The sequence below is a fragment of the Rana temporaria genome, chromosome 1 (assembly GCF_905171775.1).
Source record: "Rana temporaria chromosome 1, aRanTem1.1, whole genome shotgun sequence".
NCBI classification, from domain to species: Eukaryota; Metazoa; Chordata; class Amphibia; order Anura; family Ranidae; genus Rana; species Rana temporaria.
This window is the reverse complement of record NC_053489.1, coordinates 92,911,765-92,927,618: the sequence shown is the minus strand read 5'-3', so window position 1 is coordinate 92,927,618 and position 15,854 is coordinate 92,911,765. Positions and strand designations below refer to the sequence as shown.

The window sequence follows — 15,854 nt, the reverse complement described above, 5'->3', positions numbered from 1 at the left end:
TTCAGTAAATGTCCAAAAGACAGTTCCGCTACTTTTCGATCAATTCAAAGAAAAAATCTACCCAGAATACTTGGGTTTGATCCAGGATACATCCCAGACAAAGGTCTTTCTTTCAGAAAACAAAGTCCCTTCTTAGAGGCAGTACCCTTCACCCAATTCCATTCACGAAATGCAATGATACTTACATTTGCTAAGTATATTAAAATAAACAATAACTTGTCTAAATGTAGACAAAATGTATAAGGCTAATGTTAGTTTTACCTTCTTTCAAGTTCTCTGAGTGTTTTAATACCCTGCCTCAGAAGTGCTTACATTTTATAGAGGGCATTTAAAAAAATGTAAAAGACAGCAGTTTAGGATTCATGTTCTTTGGGGTCTTCTTATATATGCATAGTGTTTCTTGTTGCTGAGTGCTGCATTTTCTGCTAACATTTTCATGTGGATTAAATCTGATGCACAGAGAAATATGCAGCTTTCCTACATCCAAACGCAAATGAGTACTTAAGACATAAAACTATTCTTAAGTTTAAGTATAAAAATCTAAATCCACTAAAGGCATAGAATTTGGATTAAAGGATATAAAATGATACCAAAAAGAAATCACAGGGAAAAAGCAAGGGCAATAGTGCTAAACATTAGAGTTCTTTTATTAGCAGGATTGTCTTAACTTTCTGTGTGAGGTTGTGAGGTAGTTGAATAAACGTTAAAGCCTAATTGAAGTCACAGAAATACACTGTTTAAAAAAAAATTAAGAAACACTTTGAAAACACATCAGATCCGAATGGGGTAAAATATCATACTGGATATCTATACTGATATGGACTGGGTAATGTGTTAGGAACAAAAGGATGCAACATCATTTGATGGAAATTTAAATTATCAACCTACAAAGGGCTGACTTCAAAGACACCCCGAAAATCAAAATGAAAAAAATATGCAGCAGGTTAGTCCATTTTGCTTAAGTTTCATTGCAGCAACTCAAAATGGTACTGGGTAGTTTATATGGCCCCCGCATGCTTGTTTACATGCCTGAAAACCTCTGGGCATGCTCCTAATGAGACAACAGATGATGTACTGGGGTATTTCCTGTTTCCTGGAAACTCCTCCATGCATTGAGACTGTGCTGGGAGACGCAGCAAACCATCTTGCAATGGCGTGCGTTGATGTCCATCCTGGAGGAGTTGGACTGCCTGTGCAACCTCTATAGGGTCCAGGTATCGCCTCGTGCTACCAGAAGTGACACTGGACCTAGCCAAATGCAAAACTAGTGAAAAACAGTCAGAAAAGATAAGTAGGGGAAAAAATGTCAGACACCTCCACCTGAAAAAACATTTTTGTTTTGGAGATTGTCTCATTGTTGCCCATCTAGTGCACCTGTTGTTAATTTAATTTCTAGCAACACATATGGGGTTATTTACAAAAGGCAAATCCACTTTGCACTACAAGTGCAAACTACAAGGGCAAAGTGCACCTGAAATTGCATTGAAAGCGCACTTGGAAGTGCAGTCACTGTAAATCTGAGGGGTAGATCTGAAATGAGGGGAAGCTCTGCTGATTTTATTATCCAATCATGTGAAAGCTAAAATGCTGTTTTTTATTTTCCTTGCATGCCCCCCTTGGATCTACAGTGACTGCACTTTCAAGTGCACTTTGCACTTGTAGTGCAAAGTGGATGTGCCTTTCGTAAATAACCCCCTTAGCGGTTTTCTTTTAGGCCAAAAAGTTAAATTTTGGTCTCATCTGAAATGAAAACATGGACTTTATAGGCACAAATAGGGCAAGCAATACATTTTTATTAGTAACTATTCACATATAATTTATATAAAAAGACATAAAAACATTACTGCAGTACCCTACAGTTTGGCATTGCCATCTCCAACTTTAGCTACTGACACAGGGTCATAGATTCTGACGACCCTATTCAGCAGGGCTGGGATAACTTGTATATAGTGCAAATCATAGCAAGGAAATGTGTAGGTAAAAACCTAGTGGCAAACTTCCCCACCCAGTGCTGGGATAATGTTATGTAGAGCCCAGGGCAAAAATGACAAATTGCTCCCCCCAAAATGTATGTCAAAAATCCCCTCCCCCAAAAAATCGAGTGCTAATCTGCATGCTTTGCTCAAATCCTCTCATTACACACATGCTCCCAGCACAATCCCTCCCCCCAAATTTTGTTTCCCTCACCTTGATCCTCTACCCCTTAAATTTACCCTCTGAGCACAAATCCCCCCTCCACCCCCACTCCAAATTTTCCCTTCAAACACAAATTCCCCTCCCATCCTAGCACAAATTCCCCCATCCCTCAAGTTTCCCTTTCTAGCACAAATGCCTGCCCCCCCCCAATTATCCCTACTAGCGCAAATGGCCCTCCCCAAAAACATTTTCCCTCTTGGAGCAAATCCCCTCCCCCACACCACCATATTCCCAACAGAAATCCCCTCCCCCCAATCTCCTTGTCATGCCCCAGAACCTCACATGATACTACAGCGCCCGGGGCAGCCTCCCCTCCTGCCCACCCCTTGTCCTGACCCTGTCCCACCATGCTCTTGCAGCTGGGTTCAGCTTTGTTTTGATACGTTCAAGTTACAGACTGTTTAACTGGGCGTTTGTTTGTTGGATCTGTCTTGGCATAGAGTTTGGTCAATCCTTGGTGATTAATTACAACTTTGGTAAAGATGTCTGGTTCTTGATTGACTAATCTTGTATCAATTAATACTATTGTACTTAATTTTACAATTCAATACCACCAATTAAGATGCATAGTCGAGTTGATGATCCTGTTGACAGTCACTAAACAAATCCCCCTTGTTTTTACCTAAACGTATTTGGCTGGTTCACAAATCTGTTAATGTAACTGTCATGGACCTTGGAATGCAGAAGTGTTCCTCCTTGAAATCTGTTACACAGTGGGGGGTCTTCTGCCCTGTCTTAAGGCTCCAGACGGCTCCATTGTTCTGTGTCTGGCTATTGTTGTCATGGACCTTGGAATGCAGAAGTGTGCCTCCTTGAAATCTGTTACACAGTGGGGGGTCTTCTGCCCTGTCTTAAGGCTCCAGACGGCTCCATTGTACTGTGTCTGGCTATTGTGTACATTGATTGCCCCCTGGGGCTTCTGTCTCATTACACATAACAGTCCTTTTAATCAAGCTATCGGACCAATCCCTGCTGAGTCATTTTCAAGTTCTCATTTGCATGGCTATGAGGACCTGACGGAGGACTCCATGTACTTTACAATTGACCAATAGGAAAGCGGTTGTTGGGGGCGGGATGTTCCAAATTCTGTATACAAGTGTGTTGTGTGTTTCCAATAAAGGTCTTCCTGTTTGAACTTACATACAGCCTGCCTGGTGTTTGTTCTAATGGATTCCGAACAGGACATAGCTGTAGTTCGGATCCCGGAGCCTTGGATGACCGAACCATCAGACGTTGCGATCTGCAAGCTGACTCAATAGTAGCAGAGGAGTGTCGAGAGAGCGGAAGCGAGCGAGCAAGGGTCTCGTTACAGTAACATACATGATCAGACACACCCCCTTCCTTGCATTTCAATACTGTATGAGGACACCTGCGCTGAGGTGTGTGACTGTTACTAAGCTCTGCCTAGGGTATTTAACCACTTCTATACAGGGAGCTTTTAACGCCTTCCTGCCCAGGCCAGTTTTCAGTGCTGTCGCACTTTGAATGACTTTTGCACTTTCATGCAACACTGTACTTAGACTAAATTTTTATCATTTTCTTCACACAAAAAAAGCTTCCTTTTGATGGTATTTAATCACCGCTGGGTTTTTCTTTGTTGCTAAATTAACGAAAAAAGACTTAAAACTTTTAAAATCTTCTTCATTAATTTAGCCTAAAATGTATTGTGCTACATTTCTTTGGTGAAAATATCCCAAATCACTGTATATTTTTTAATCTGTAGGAAAGTTATAGAGTCCACAAAGTATAGTATATATCTGAAGATTGATCAACCCTGTACTCGGATTATCTCAATTCTTGAGGCCCTAAATTGCCAGGACAGTAGAAATACCCCCAAATGACCCCTTTTTTGGACAGTCCAACATATAAATATTTGTCATAATTTTTGGGAAAATTATGAAATTAAAAAAAGAAAAATGTTCATTTGTTTCTTGTTCAAGTATTTTATTGAAATCAGCAAAAGTTTCAGTACAAAGGTACAAGTAAAAATGCAAACATTTACGTACTGTCACATGTGCAGTCAGCGTCATCATATAACTGTATGGCAATGATCAGGGACACTGACTGGTGACCGTACGGAAAAAAGATTGCATAATTTTGTTTTTTAATGCATTTTTTTTCTTTTTTTTTAAACACACCGTGACCAGAGCAATATAATGTTACCATAGTAGCATTTTACTGAATGAAACTGAATAATTTAGTCTGTTTTGTTGTGATAAGCTGTGATTGGTCAAAGCTAATCGCATGGTACAGATGGGCTGTGATTGGCCTGTCTGTACCATTTGATCAAATTGACCAATCACAGCTAGCAACACAAATTTATACAATGGATGGCATGAAAGGAAGCCATCAATTGTGTACAACTGTCATGTGACCTGCTATGATTGATCACAGCGGTCACATGGTACCGGCAGCGAGCCGGTACTCTGATCAGTCATTGGCTGTGTCCTGTGGACACAGCTGGTGACAGATCACACTGCTGTGCATCCCTGTGGCCGCACTATCGGCACTTTCTCACATGACCAACACTCAGGATAAGAAAGCCAACCCCCGGCCAATAGCAGATTGATGGCTGGTTGAAAATCATGCAGGACTTTAGGACTATAACTTCTTGCCGGCTGTTTTTCTAAGTGGATGTGACCAGAGTGTGTGAACTAAGGGCGCTCTGGAAAAAATTATCTGGCCAGAGATGATGTCCACAGTGATGGTGGGCACGGGTCAGGCAAATAGATGTCCCAAAAGCACTTGGCCAGCACGCCAAGAGAGAAGCAATACTCTAGGAAAAAAAAAAAAAACAACAGAAGGCACCTCTAAGTGCGGAAAGCACAAGATTTTTAATGCCAAAGGATTAAAAAAAGGTTACTAGCGTAAAAAAATAAGGCTCATCTTTAGAATATGTACACAAGTCCAGTGGTGGTTGTCCCTGGAGTGGTCCGGTCTGCAGTTGGATGACAAGGATCCCAACCATCCAGCAGAGGGAGAAGACCAGGAAAGGCAGCCGTGCTGTGGGAACCAGTGTGGAACGGTGGACCTGGAAATGACATCAGCGGGAAGGGTGCCCGGACCGGAACCAGCGTGGAATGCAGAAGCCGGGAAGTGACGTCAAAGGGGGGGACGCATTTAAGAACGTCTAATAAGCTGCTTCTTCATGCTGATGCATGCCGCTGGACTTGTTGACATATTCTAAAGATGAGCCTTTTTTACCCAGTGAAGTGAACAGCCTCAGATGATACACAGAGATAAAACAAATCTCCCTACATAAATTGAACATGTAGGAGGGTAGTCTGGAACGCAGCGTATCGCCGTACGACCGGAAGTGACGTAGGGACTCCAGGCAGCCAATGGGCTGTATTCCTGCAAATGGAGTTTGAGATTTGGTCAGGATCAACAATGTTTTTAGTGCTGAGAAATCAGACAGGCTGATACTTATAACGCATGTTATACCATCAGGGAAGCGTGATTGACCCCAAATTTATTCTGCAGCAGAACAATGACCCCAAACATACAGCCATTGTCATTAAGAACTATCTTCAGCGTAAAGAAGAACAAGGAGTCCTGGAAGTGATAGTTTGCCTCCCACAGAGCCCTGATCTCAACTTCATCAAGTCTCAGGTTATATGAAGAGAGATACGGTTTTGAGGCATCCTACATTCACAGAAGATTTGTGGTTAGTTATCCCAAGATGTTTTAGAACAACCTTTAACCGGTTAAGACCCGGACCATTATGCAGGTTAAGAACCTTGCCCCTTTTTGCGATTCGGCACTGCGTCGATTTAACTGACAATTGCGCGGTCGTGCGGCGTGGCTCCCAAACAAAATTGGCGTCCTTTTTTTTTTTTTTACAAATAGAGCTTTCTTTTGGTGGTATTTGATCACATCTGCGATGTGATCAAATTTAAAAAAAAATAAAAAATTTACTTTTTGCTATAATAAATATCCCCCATACGTATTCTTCTACCTATTTTTGATAAAAAAAATCGCAATAAGCGTTTATCGATTGGTTTGCGCAAAATTTATAGCGTTTACAAAATAGGAGATCGTTTTATGGCATTTTTATTAATAATTTTTTTTTTACTCCTAATGGCGGCGATCAGCGATTTTTTTCGTGACTGCGACATTATGGCGGACACATCGGACACTTTTGACTCCAGGCAGCCAGGCAGCCAAAATGCACTAATTATTGTGAAAATGACAATGGCAGTGAAGGGGTTACCCACTAGGGGGCGCTGTATTGTTTAAGTGTGCCCTCATGTGTGTTTCTTACTGTAGGGGGCGGGGCGTGTGACATCAGTGATCGTCATTCCCAATATCAGGGAACAGACGATCACGGACATTGCCACAGAGAAGAACGGGGAAGGTGTGTTTACATTCACCTCTCCCCGTTCTTCAGCTCCTGTGACCCTATCGCGGGACACCCGCGGCGATCGGGTCCCACGGGCGCGGTCACGGAGCTTCGGACACACGCAGCCCGTGGCTGGGCTCTTAAAGGGGACATATATATATACGTCCATGTGCCCAGCCGTGCCATTCTGCCAATGTATATAGTCGTGCGGCGGTCCTTAAGTGGTTAAACCTTTGTGCAAGTGTATCTGAAAGAATTGATGCCCCTTTGAAGGCAAAGGAGGTTACACCAAATTTTGATTTGATCCATATTTTTCTTCTGTTTTTGTTATTTATTGATCTCTTCTATTTTTTTTTATTTTTTTTTGATAAAAAATAAACGCTTAAAATTTATATTTCTGAAAGTATTATTGAGCCCCTTTTACACGGGGCAGATCCATTTCAGGGACACGCTTACTCAGTGGGGATCGCTTCGCTGACCATAAGGGTGAAAAATAGGACCACCATCCATTTGGATTTGGCAGAGAGGATCGGATCAGATAGCAGTGGGTGTCAGCGGACATCTGCCTCTTTATTGGGGTAAATGGATGGTCCGCCTGAAAAAACTGACAGGTGGACCTGGCTGGACAGCCCGTGTGAAAGGGGCCTAAATTCACATTTGACACCTGCCTAAAACTTTTGCACAGTAGTGCATGTATCACCAACTGATATTTTTGCTTTGAACAATACATTTTTTTTTAATAATGATTTTCATTTTTAATAGAACAGCTTAGATTCACTCATACAAAGGTATGTTTAATGATCTTCCCTTGTCTGTAGTTTTTTTACTTATCCTTCCAAACTTGTCATTTAAATCTGAAAAGGATCCACCTTCCCTGATTTGTTCTGCGGGTAATTGGCAAATAGTGAATGACACAGAATGTACATGTATGCAAATTACCATATGAAACCTGTTTAGTCTAGAGCTCCCTAGTTAAGGAAGACATTGGAATTATTTGTATGCCTGGTGTAAACCATATTAAATTGTGTGTCACACGGCTCTTTAGCTGCAGGCACTTTTATTGCTTAATGCATACAAATGCAGGTGCATTGTGGGCAGAATTTTAAGCTTTCCTTAAGAATTAATAGGATTTTCTCAAACTTTTCCCTTAGTAAGCTCTGCAATGAAGTTATGCCAAGGACTACATTGTATGGGAAAGACAATTTGTTGGAGCGTGATAGCAGATTTTAAACTTAGGCTAATTAGGACAGGGGCAATGTGGTAAATCAAATACAAGCAAATAAGAAACTATTTGAATGTGCTACGAGCAAAGGAGGAGAGACAGTTCTGTGAGTTTTGCCTGTTTTTCAGTGTATGAGGTTAGCTATTCATTCACTTAAAGCGGGAGCTCACCCATTTATTTATTTTTTGATCTTTTCCCCTTAGATTCCTGCTCGTTTTGTCTAGGGGAATCGGCTAGTTGTTTTAAAATATGAGCCGTACTTACAGCTTTCGAGATGCATCTTCTCCGTCGCTTCCGGGTATGGGTCTTCGGGAGCGGGCGTTCCTTCTTGATTGACATCCTTCCGAGAGGCTTCCGACGGTCGCATCCATCGCGTCACTATTAGCCGAAAGAAGCCGAACGTCGGTGCGGCTCTATACTGCGCCTGCGCACCGACGTTCGGCTTCTTTCGGAAAATCGTGACGCGATGGATGCGACCGTCGGAAGACTGTCAATCAACATAGGAACGCCCAGTCCCGCAGCCCATACCCGGAAGCGACAGAGAAGATGGATCTCGTAAACGGTAAGTACGGCTCATATTTTAAAACAACTAGCCGATTCCCCTAGACAAAACGAGCATCAATCTAAGGGGAAAAAGTCATATATACGGGTGAACCTCCGCTTTAAAGGAGTTGTAAAGGAAAACATTTTTTTTTCTGAAATGACTGTTTACAGGGTACATAGACATAATAGTAAACTGATTCCTTTTAAAAATAGATAAAAATCAATCATATAATGTACCTGCAGTTTCTAGTTTCGTTTTTGCATGTTGTTTCCTGCCTGTGCTGTACAGAGCCACAGAGCCAATACAGGGCAGTGATGGTTTGGAAAACGAAACTGATTGGTGCTGTGGGGTTTTAGACACACAGTAATCACACCTCCTAGATTAATGACCACAGAGAGAAAGCTCCCAGCACTGTGGTTATCAGGAAACAGACAACCAGGGAGTGTGGAGATCAGAGAAGAATTACAGCAACTTGAGAGCAAAAACAAACAATGAGAACATGAAAACAGCACTGCATTAAGGTAAAGGAAGCTATTAAGATAACAAAAAAAAAATTTTTACAAACCCTTTAAAATAGAACACAAGCAATGAAATAACTACACAGTTTAAACACATATGCAGTGAGGGAAAAACATATTTGATCCCCTGCTGATTTTGTACATTTTCCAACTGACAAAGATATTATCATTCTTTCATTTTATTGGTAGGTTTATTTTTCCAGTAAGAGACAGAACAACAATTTTTTTTTCCGAAAAACGCATTTCAAAAATGTTATAAATTATTTGCATTTTAACCACCCAGGCCAATTCTGACACTTCTCTCCTATATGTAAAAATCATAATTTTTTTGCTAGAAAATTATTTAGAAATCCCAAACATTTTATATATATATATATATATATATATATATGTATAATGGTTGTTGCAACGTTTTATCTTGAACAGTATTTGTACAGCAATTATTCAAACGTGTTTTTTTTTTTGGGGGGGGGGGGATAGGTTCATGCATTTAAAAAAAATGTAAAGTTAGACCAATATTTTTTGCACAATGTGAAAGATGATGTTACGCCGAGTAAAAAGATACCTAACATGCCACGCTTAAAATTGCACACACTTATACAATGGCGCCAAACTTCAATACTTAAAATGTCGCCTATGGAGATTTTTTTAACATTTATTACAGGTTACCTTTTTACAGTTACAAAGGAGGTCTAGCACTAGAATTGATGAATAATGTATTTTGTGCTACTAAACATTGAATAAATAAATAAATACAAGTCTTCCAAAATGCAGCAACAACTAGCAGTTTACAATACACAGCAATAAGTGAAATTGAGTTCTTGCGCATAATCTATAAAACACACTAATAATGTGACCCAAAAGGTGCATAAATGGTGAATAGTGGAAAAATAAAATAAATACATTTAATTAAATATAATTGGATAACATTTAAATATAGTCCATATGTGATGTGGCAGTAAATACTGCTAAAAGAGAAGAACTGAATGTCCACAAATCCCAGAGAGGAATAAATAGCTGCACCAAAAAACATCTGTCTGGTCTCCCAGAACTTTCACCTCACTAACGAATAAAGCCAGCAGTACAGTTAGTCTTGGATGTCTCCACCTGAATAAACCATTCCACACACAGACTCCACTGGTGCCTCTCCGTCCAAATAGCCAAAGCCTTATCCAGTCTCCTCAGTTAATACCTGTAAAGTCTCCGTCCCGGGAAACAAGAGGGAAAAAAGAGGGCCTCCAATGGTGTAGTATTTAAAACTTAGGGGAACGTTTATTGCGGTGTGTATACTCTTACATAAAATAGATAAAACAAGTGCAAGTAAAAATGAACAGCGGCGTCCTCTGCGCCGTCTCACGTCACTCCAGGTGTACGTCTGCCCATTGGCAATCCCTATGCGTTAAGACACGGTCACGTGTCTTCATCTGGGGACCGTGTCATAACGTGAGTAGGGGTATAATACTTTTTTTTTTTTTTGTGAGCTCCATGTTGAAAGTTAGGCCTAAAAATATTTTTAATTCCTCCACTGTTAATTCTCTCCACTCATAGGGACAGGCGTAACTTGAACCAGGGTTGCTTGTTATGGACTGGTGTGCATTGAGGTTGCGCTGGGCCACATTGGAAGATAATAGGTCTTGGGTAAAAATGTAATTGAAAAAATTCTCTGTGTTTACCTGGACACCTGGCTGTGCGGTGAAAGGGGAATGTTTGCTGCTCCTGAATTAGGGGGAAGCCACAAAGGTTTTCAAGGGCATAGGGAAGGCTGGCATGGGTCCCTAACCCTTTGGGGCTGAGATGACACCCCACTAGTGCTTGGCCTTTACTGGTAATTAATTTATCGTGGATGGCACTGAGCTGCTGGTTGATGCCACTGCGCTACTTGCCAGAATGCCTTTGTTTCATGGGCACACTTTCCTCTTACTCCAATTATGTAGCAGGCCCACTGCTTAAAACGGGTTCATATTCCAAACCAGGATCAGATTCAGACTAAGAGAGCTCACCGCTGCTCTCATTATCAAGCTAAGAAGTTAGTATGCCTCCTTAGTGAATTATTTTTTTCCACCATACTGGTGACTGTGGGCTGTGATGACAAACTGCTGTGGTAGGGACACTGGAACAGATGTGGCTGCACTGGTGGGTGCTGATGAGGCTGGTCTAATGAGGCTGCACTGCTGGGTGCTGAAGAAGCTGCACTGCTGGGTTCTGATGAGGGTGAACTGATGAGGGTGCGAATATGTGCACTGATGTACACTAATGCACCGCACTAAGGCTGCTGATTAGCTGGCACTCATGTGCACTGATTAGGGGGCGCTGATGAGGATCCGCTGATAGAGTGGCACTGATGAGCACTCACTTATGGTCACTGATGTGCACTATTGGGCACTGTAGTGGCGCAGAAGAGCACTGATGGCACTGTAGTGGCGCAGATGATCACTGTAGTGGGATGAGGATCCACTGATAAGGTGACACTGATGAGCACTCGCTTATGGGCACTGTTGAGGGCTGTAGTGGCACTGATGAGTGCTGTAGTGGCACTGATTGATGCTGTAGTGGCCCAGGTGAGCACTGATTGCGCTGTAGGGCACAGATGAGTAATGTATTTTCACTGACGTGGCACTGTAGTGGCACAGATGAGCACTGTAGTGACACGGATGAGTACTGTAGTGGCACTACTGGGCACTGTTAGGTACTGCAAAAATCAACCAGACAGAGGAGAGAAGAGAGCTGGACCCCTGCATGACCCTGGCTTGTTTACATTGAGATTGTTCCCTCATTGGAGGGAGCGATCACATGGCAAAGGACCACTGTCATTGGATCTTTACCGCGTTCTGTGATGCGTCGGGTCCTGTGAACCCAGCGAGCACGGACACTTCTGTGGCACTCGTGAAGCATTAGTTTGGCAGTATGCCCTCCCAGAACTAGCCGACCACGCTGTAGCCGTCTTTCGGCTATGGCCCGGTTGGCAAGTGGTTAATAAATGTGGGCTACCAGGCCCTTAACTATAACGCCTATCTGACTTGGACTCACTGCACAAAATGCATCTATCACTAGAGCTAAACACCCCCAATATCACTATATATACACACACACAACTGTTGTTGCTTTTCATTTCTATTTTAAACTGAATGGATTGATTGAAGGTGAGGGTTCACATATACTTTAATTGTGGCAACGAGGATCATTAAAAGAAAACACATTCTTCACTATTTATACACGGGATGACATCTCGAGGTTGATGAGTTTATTTAGCGCACTCATTTGTCCCTGAGGACTTCATTATGATCACATTGCATCTGCTTCTGGTAATTTACAGTATTGTTATGAAGAATGTTATAAAATGATTCTAGTTTGTTATTCATTAATACATCTAGCTTAGTAATGAGAAGTTCTTGAACTTTCCATGCTGAAAATAATTGAGGTAGCACATGCAAGACCTTTGAAAGGAAGTAAAAATTGTGCTTATGAATTCTTTGTTGAAGTTTTCTTTTTATCAATATGGAGTTTTTGTGGATTTTTTATTATCTGGTTAATTATTGAGATGTTGACCTTTGCAGTTTGTGTTATGTTGCTATACTAAAATGTTTGTGAAGCGGTATTGTAAAATAGCTCAGTACATCACATGTGGTTATTTTTTTTTAATTGTTTGTATAACTAAGACCAATTATAAGATTTAATAGGCAGAACCTTATAACTTTTTTTTTCTTTATGCTGTGGATTAAATTATGTTAACCCACGTATGCTGTCATAAGTGATGTAGTGATGATATTAAATGGAGCTTTACAGAATGCATATAACCCATATGATTTTTGCAGTGAAAATTAATCGTATTCCTGTCTTATGTTTCTAGTTGCCTGATAATGTCACATATTGAACCTCAGGACACCCAGTTGAAAGAAGATGATGAACCCCCTACTGAACAAGATAAGAGAAAGAGAATAGTAAGTGGTAGAACATGGCATGGAGACTCCACATCATAATGTCCCTAATAAGAAATGCAGATCTGTTGCTGAACTTCAGTCAGTGCAAGAATACCCACTTATTATAATTTTTTTATATATATTTAGAGATACCATAACAATTGTATTACACATGAGCCCCATGTTAAAATTGTACATGGGAGTGGACTCAAAAACTGGGACAATCCCTAATCCTCATAAAAGTTTTAGGTGAACCTAAAGTCATGCATTCCATTATCAATTACAGCAGTATTGCTATATTTCAACTTTCTTCATCAGACCAAGTAGGGCCAGGGATGGACTGGCCATTGGGACTACAGGGAGTTTCCCGGTGGGCCGATGGCTTAGTGGGCAGGCTTCAGTGACAGCGGACCGCCACCCCCCTCCGCTCCTCTGTCTCTCCCTCTCTGCAGCGCTCACCTCCTCTCCCTCCCCACAGTGCTCATCTGGGGGAGGACCAGAGGAGCAGGGGGGATGACAGAGGAGCATGGGGGGGACCAGAAGGAGCACGGGGGAGGGGACAGACAGACAGCTGACTCAACAGCTATGGCCTGGGAGTTTCTCACTTCTGCCTAATCTTGACCCATGGGGGGGGGGCACCGAACTTATTCTTTGCCAGGGTGAAATAATGTCTAGCTTCCCCACTGGTACTGCCTATAAGAGTACCAGTACCAGTCGTTTTACTAATAAAGTAGAACGGCTAGTGGCTAGTGAAGGGGGAGAGGGGGCCTGGGGGGGGGCGGGAGTTGTCCGGACATCATGGGAAAGACCTATCAAGTGGGCCAGTCTGGATGAAGTCCAGGGCCAAATTTTTGTCCCATTCACACATGAGGTTGCATGGCAGTAAAACGTTGCTGTTGTATCGTGCTTTTACTCCAATCACTACCCCTTTTAGCTGCAGCGGCGGGGGGTGTACACAAGCGCTGAAGCCACAATGCTTATACTGTTACTTTTGAGACGATTGTATCATGCTGGTGCAGGGATCGAAGGGTTAAAGTAGGCAGTGATGAGGCTATACAACACCTCGCTGTCTGTCAAATGCTCTCTGAAGGGTGATCTGAACATGGATCACTATTTAGAGAGCACCGCACATGTAAACAAGCACATGGAGGGTTAGAACAAACCATTTAACACCAACAGGGTGCCTACAATATTCAACTTTGTATTAATGTGGTTAGAGCTTTTATACAAGGAAAAGAAAACATTCTCTAACTGCGGAAAATGTATTAGGTGGAGCTATACTTTAATTTGTCAGTCACTTATTTAACCACTTGACCTTTGGAAGATTTACCCTCTTTAATGACCAGGCCATTTTTGTAATATGGCACTCCGTTACTTTAACTGACTATTGTGCTGTCGTGCGACACTGTACCCAAATAAAATAGATTTTCTTTCTTCCCCACAAATAGAGCTTTCTTTTGGTGGTATTTGATCACCTCAGCGGTTTTTATTTTTTGTGCTGTAAACAACAAAAGGCAGACAATTTTGGAACCCAAAAGTGCAAGATCACATTGTAGGTATGTGATCTTGAGCAGCAGAGCCGCCTTGCCACCGTATATTTACAGTATACAGTCAGCAAACGGTTAAAGTCAATCTAACACTGCCCTCTGCAGATAATGCCGCTGTTCAAGGGTGGCTACATTGCTCCTCTATAGGTAGTGGAGGAGTGAGCGTAACCACCCTAAGATAGGAGATGTATTATGTATGTGGCCGGATCCACAGGGGAAAATAAATAATAATAATAAAGAAATCTAACCCAGATACCACATCTAAGGTTTGGTAAGCTGCAATATATAAAATATTTTTTCAATTTCTTCACTAACTTTGCTTTTAGAATGTTGCACATGTTTTCTAGGATATTTTGGGTTGTGTTCTATGTAACGCCAATCTTTCTGTGTCCTGCTAGAAAGATTTCTCTTTTCTTCCTGTTCAGGTGACATGAAATGTCAGTGTGGCTGGAAATGGAAGGAAATAGTTAATTACCTTTTCGCCTACTCTACTATTTTTTTTCCATTTTTTTTATTTCCATTTTTTACCTTTTAGAGTGAATTTCTATTACTTCCTGTCCATTTAACCACTTAAGGACCAGCCCATGTACATATACGTCCACAATATGGCACGTACAGGCACATGGGCGTATAGGTACGTCCTCGCCTATTAGCGGGTGGGGGGTCCGATCGGGACCCCCCCCGCTACATGCGGAGGTCGGGTCCGCTCGGGGAGCGATCCGGGACCACGGCGCGGCTATTTGTTTATAGCCGCTCCGTCGCGATTGCTCCCCGGAGCTGAAGAACGAGGAGAGCCGTGTGTAAACACGGCTTCCCCGTCCTTCACTATGGCGGCGCATCGATCGCGTCATTCCCTTTATAGGGAAGACACGATCGATGACGTCATTCCTACAGCCACACCCCCAAACAGTTGTAAACACATACTAGGTGCACCCTAACTCCTACAGCGCCACCTGTGGTTAACTCCCAAACTGCAACTGTCATTTTCACAATAAAGAATGCAATTTAAATGCATTTTTTGCTGTGAAAATGACAATGGTCCCAAAAATGTGTCAAAATTGTCCGAAGTGTCCGCCATAATGTCGCAGTCACGAAAAAAATTGCTGATCGCCGCCATTAGTAGTAAAAAAAAAATAAAAAATAAAAATGCAATAAAACTATCCCCTATTTTGTAAACACTATAAATTTTGCGCAAACCAATCGATAAACGCTTATTGCGATTTTTTTTACTAAAAATAGGTAGAAGAATACGTATCGGCCTAAACTGAGGAAAAAAAATGTTTTTATATATGTTTTTGGGGGATATTTATTACAGCAAAAAGTAAAAAATATTGCTTTTTTTTCAAAATTGTCGCTCTATTTTTGTTTATAGCGCAAAAACTAAAAACCGCAGATGTGATCAAATACCACCAAAAGAAAGCTCTATTTGTGGGGAAAAAAGGACGCCAATTTTGTTTGGGAGCCACGTCGCACGACCGCGCAATTGTCTGTTAAAGCGACGCAGTCCCGAACTGTAAAAACACCTTGGGTCTTTAGGCTGCATATTGGTCCGGGGCTTAAGTGGTTAA

The 15,854-nt window shown here is 41.8% G+C and overlaps 1 protein-coding gene across 2 annotated transcripts in view; it reads left to right on the top strand.

Moving 5' to 3' along the window:
- IPO11 (importin 11) overlaps positions 1-15,854 on the top strand; it is a 652,108-nt gene that overhangs the window by 523,654 nt on the left and 112,600 nt on the right. For both annotated transcript variants that reach the window (XM_040340423.1, XM_040340415.1), the window contains one exon: positions 12,670-12,760. In XM_040340423.1, coding sequence (XP_040196357.1) covers positions 12,670-12,760 — 91 coding nt within the window. The remainder of the gene's footprint in view (positions 1-12,669; positions 12,761-15,854) is intronic.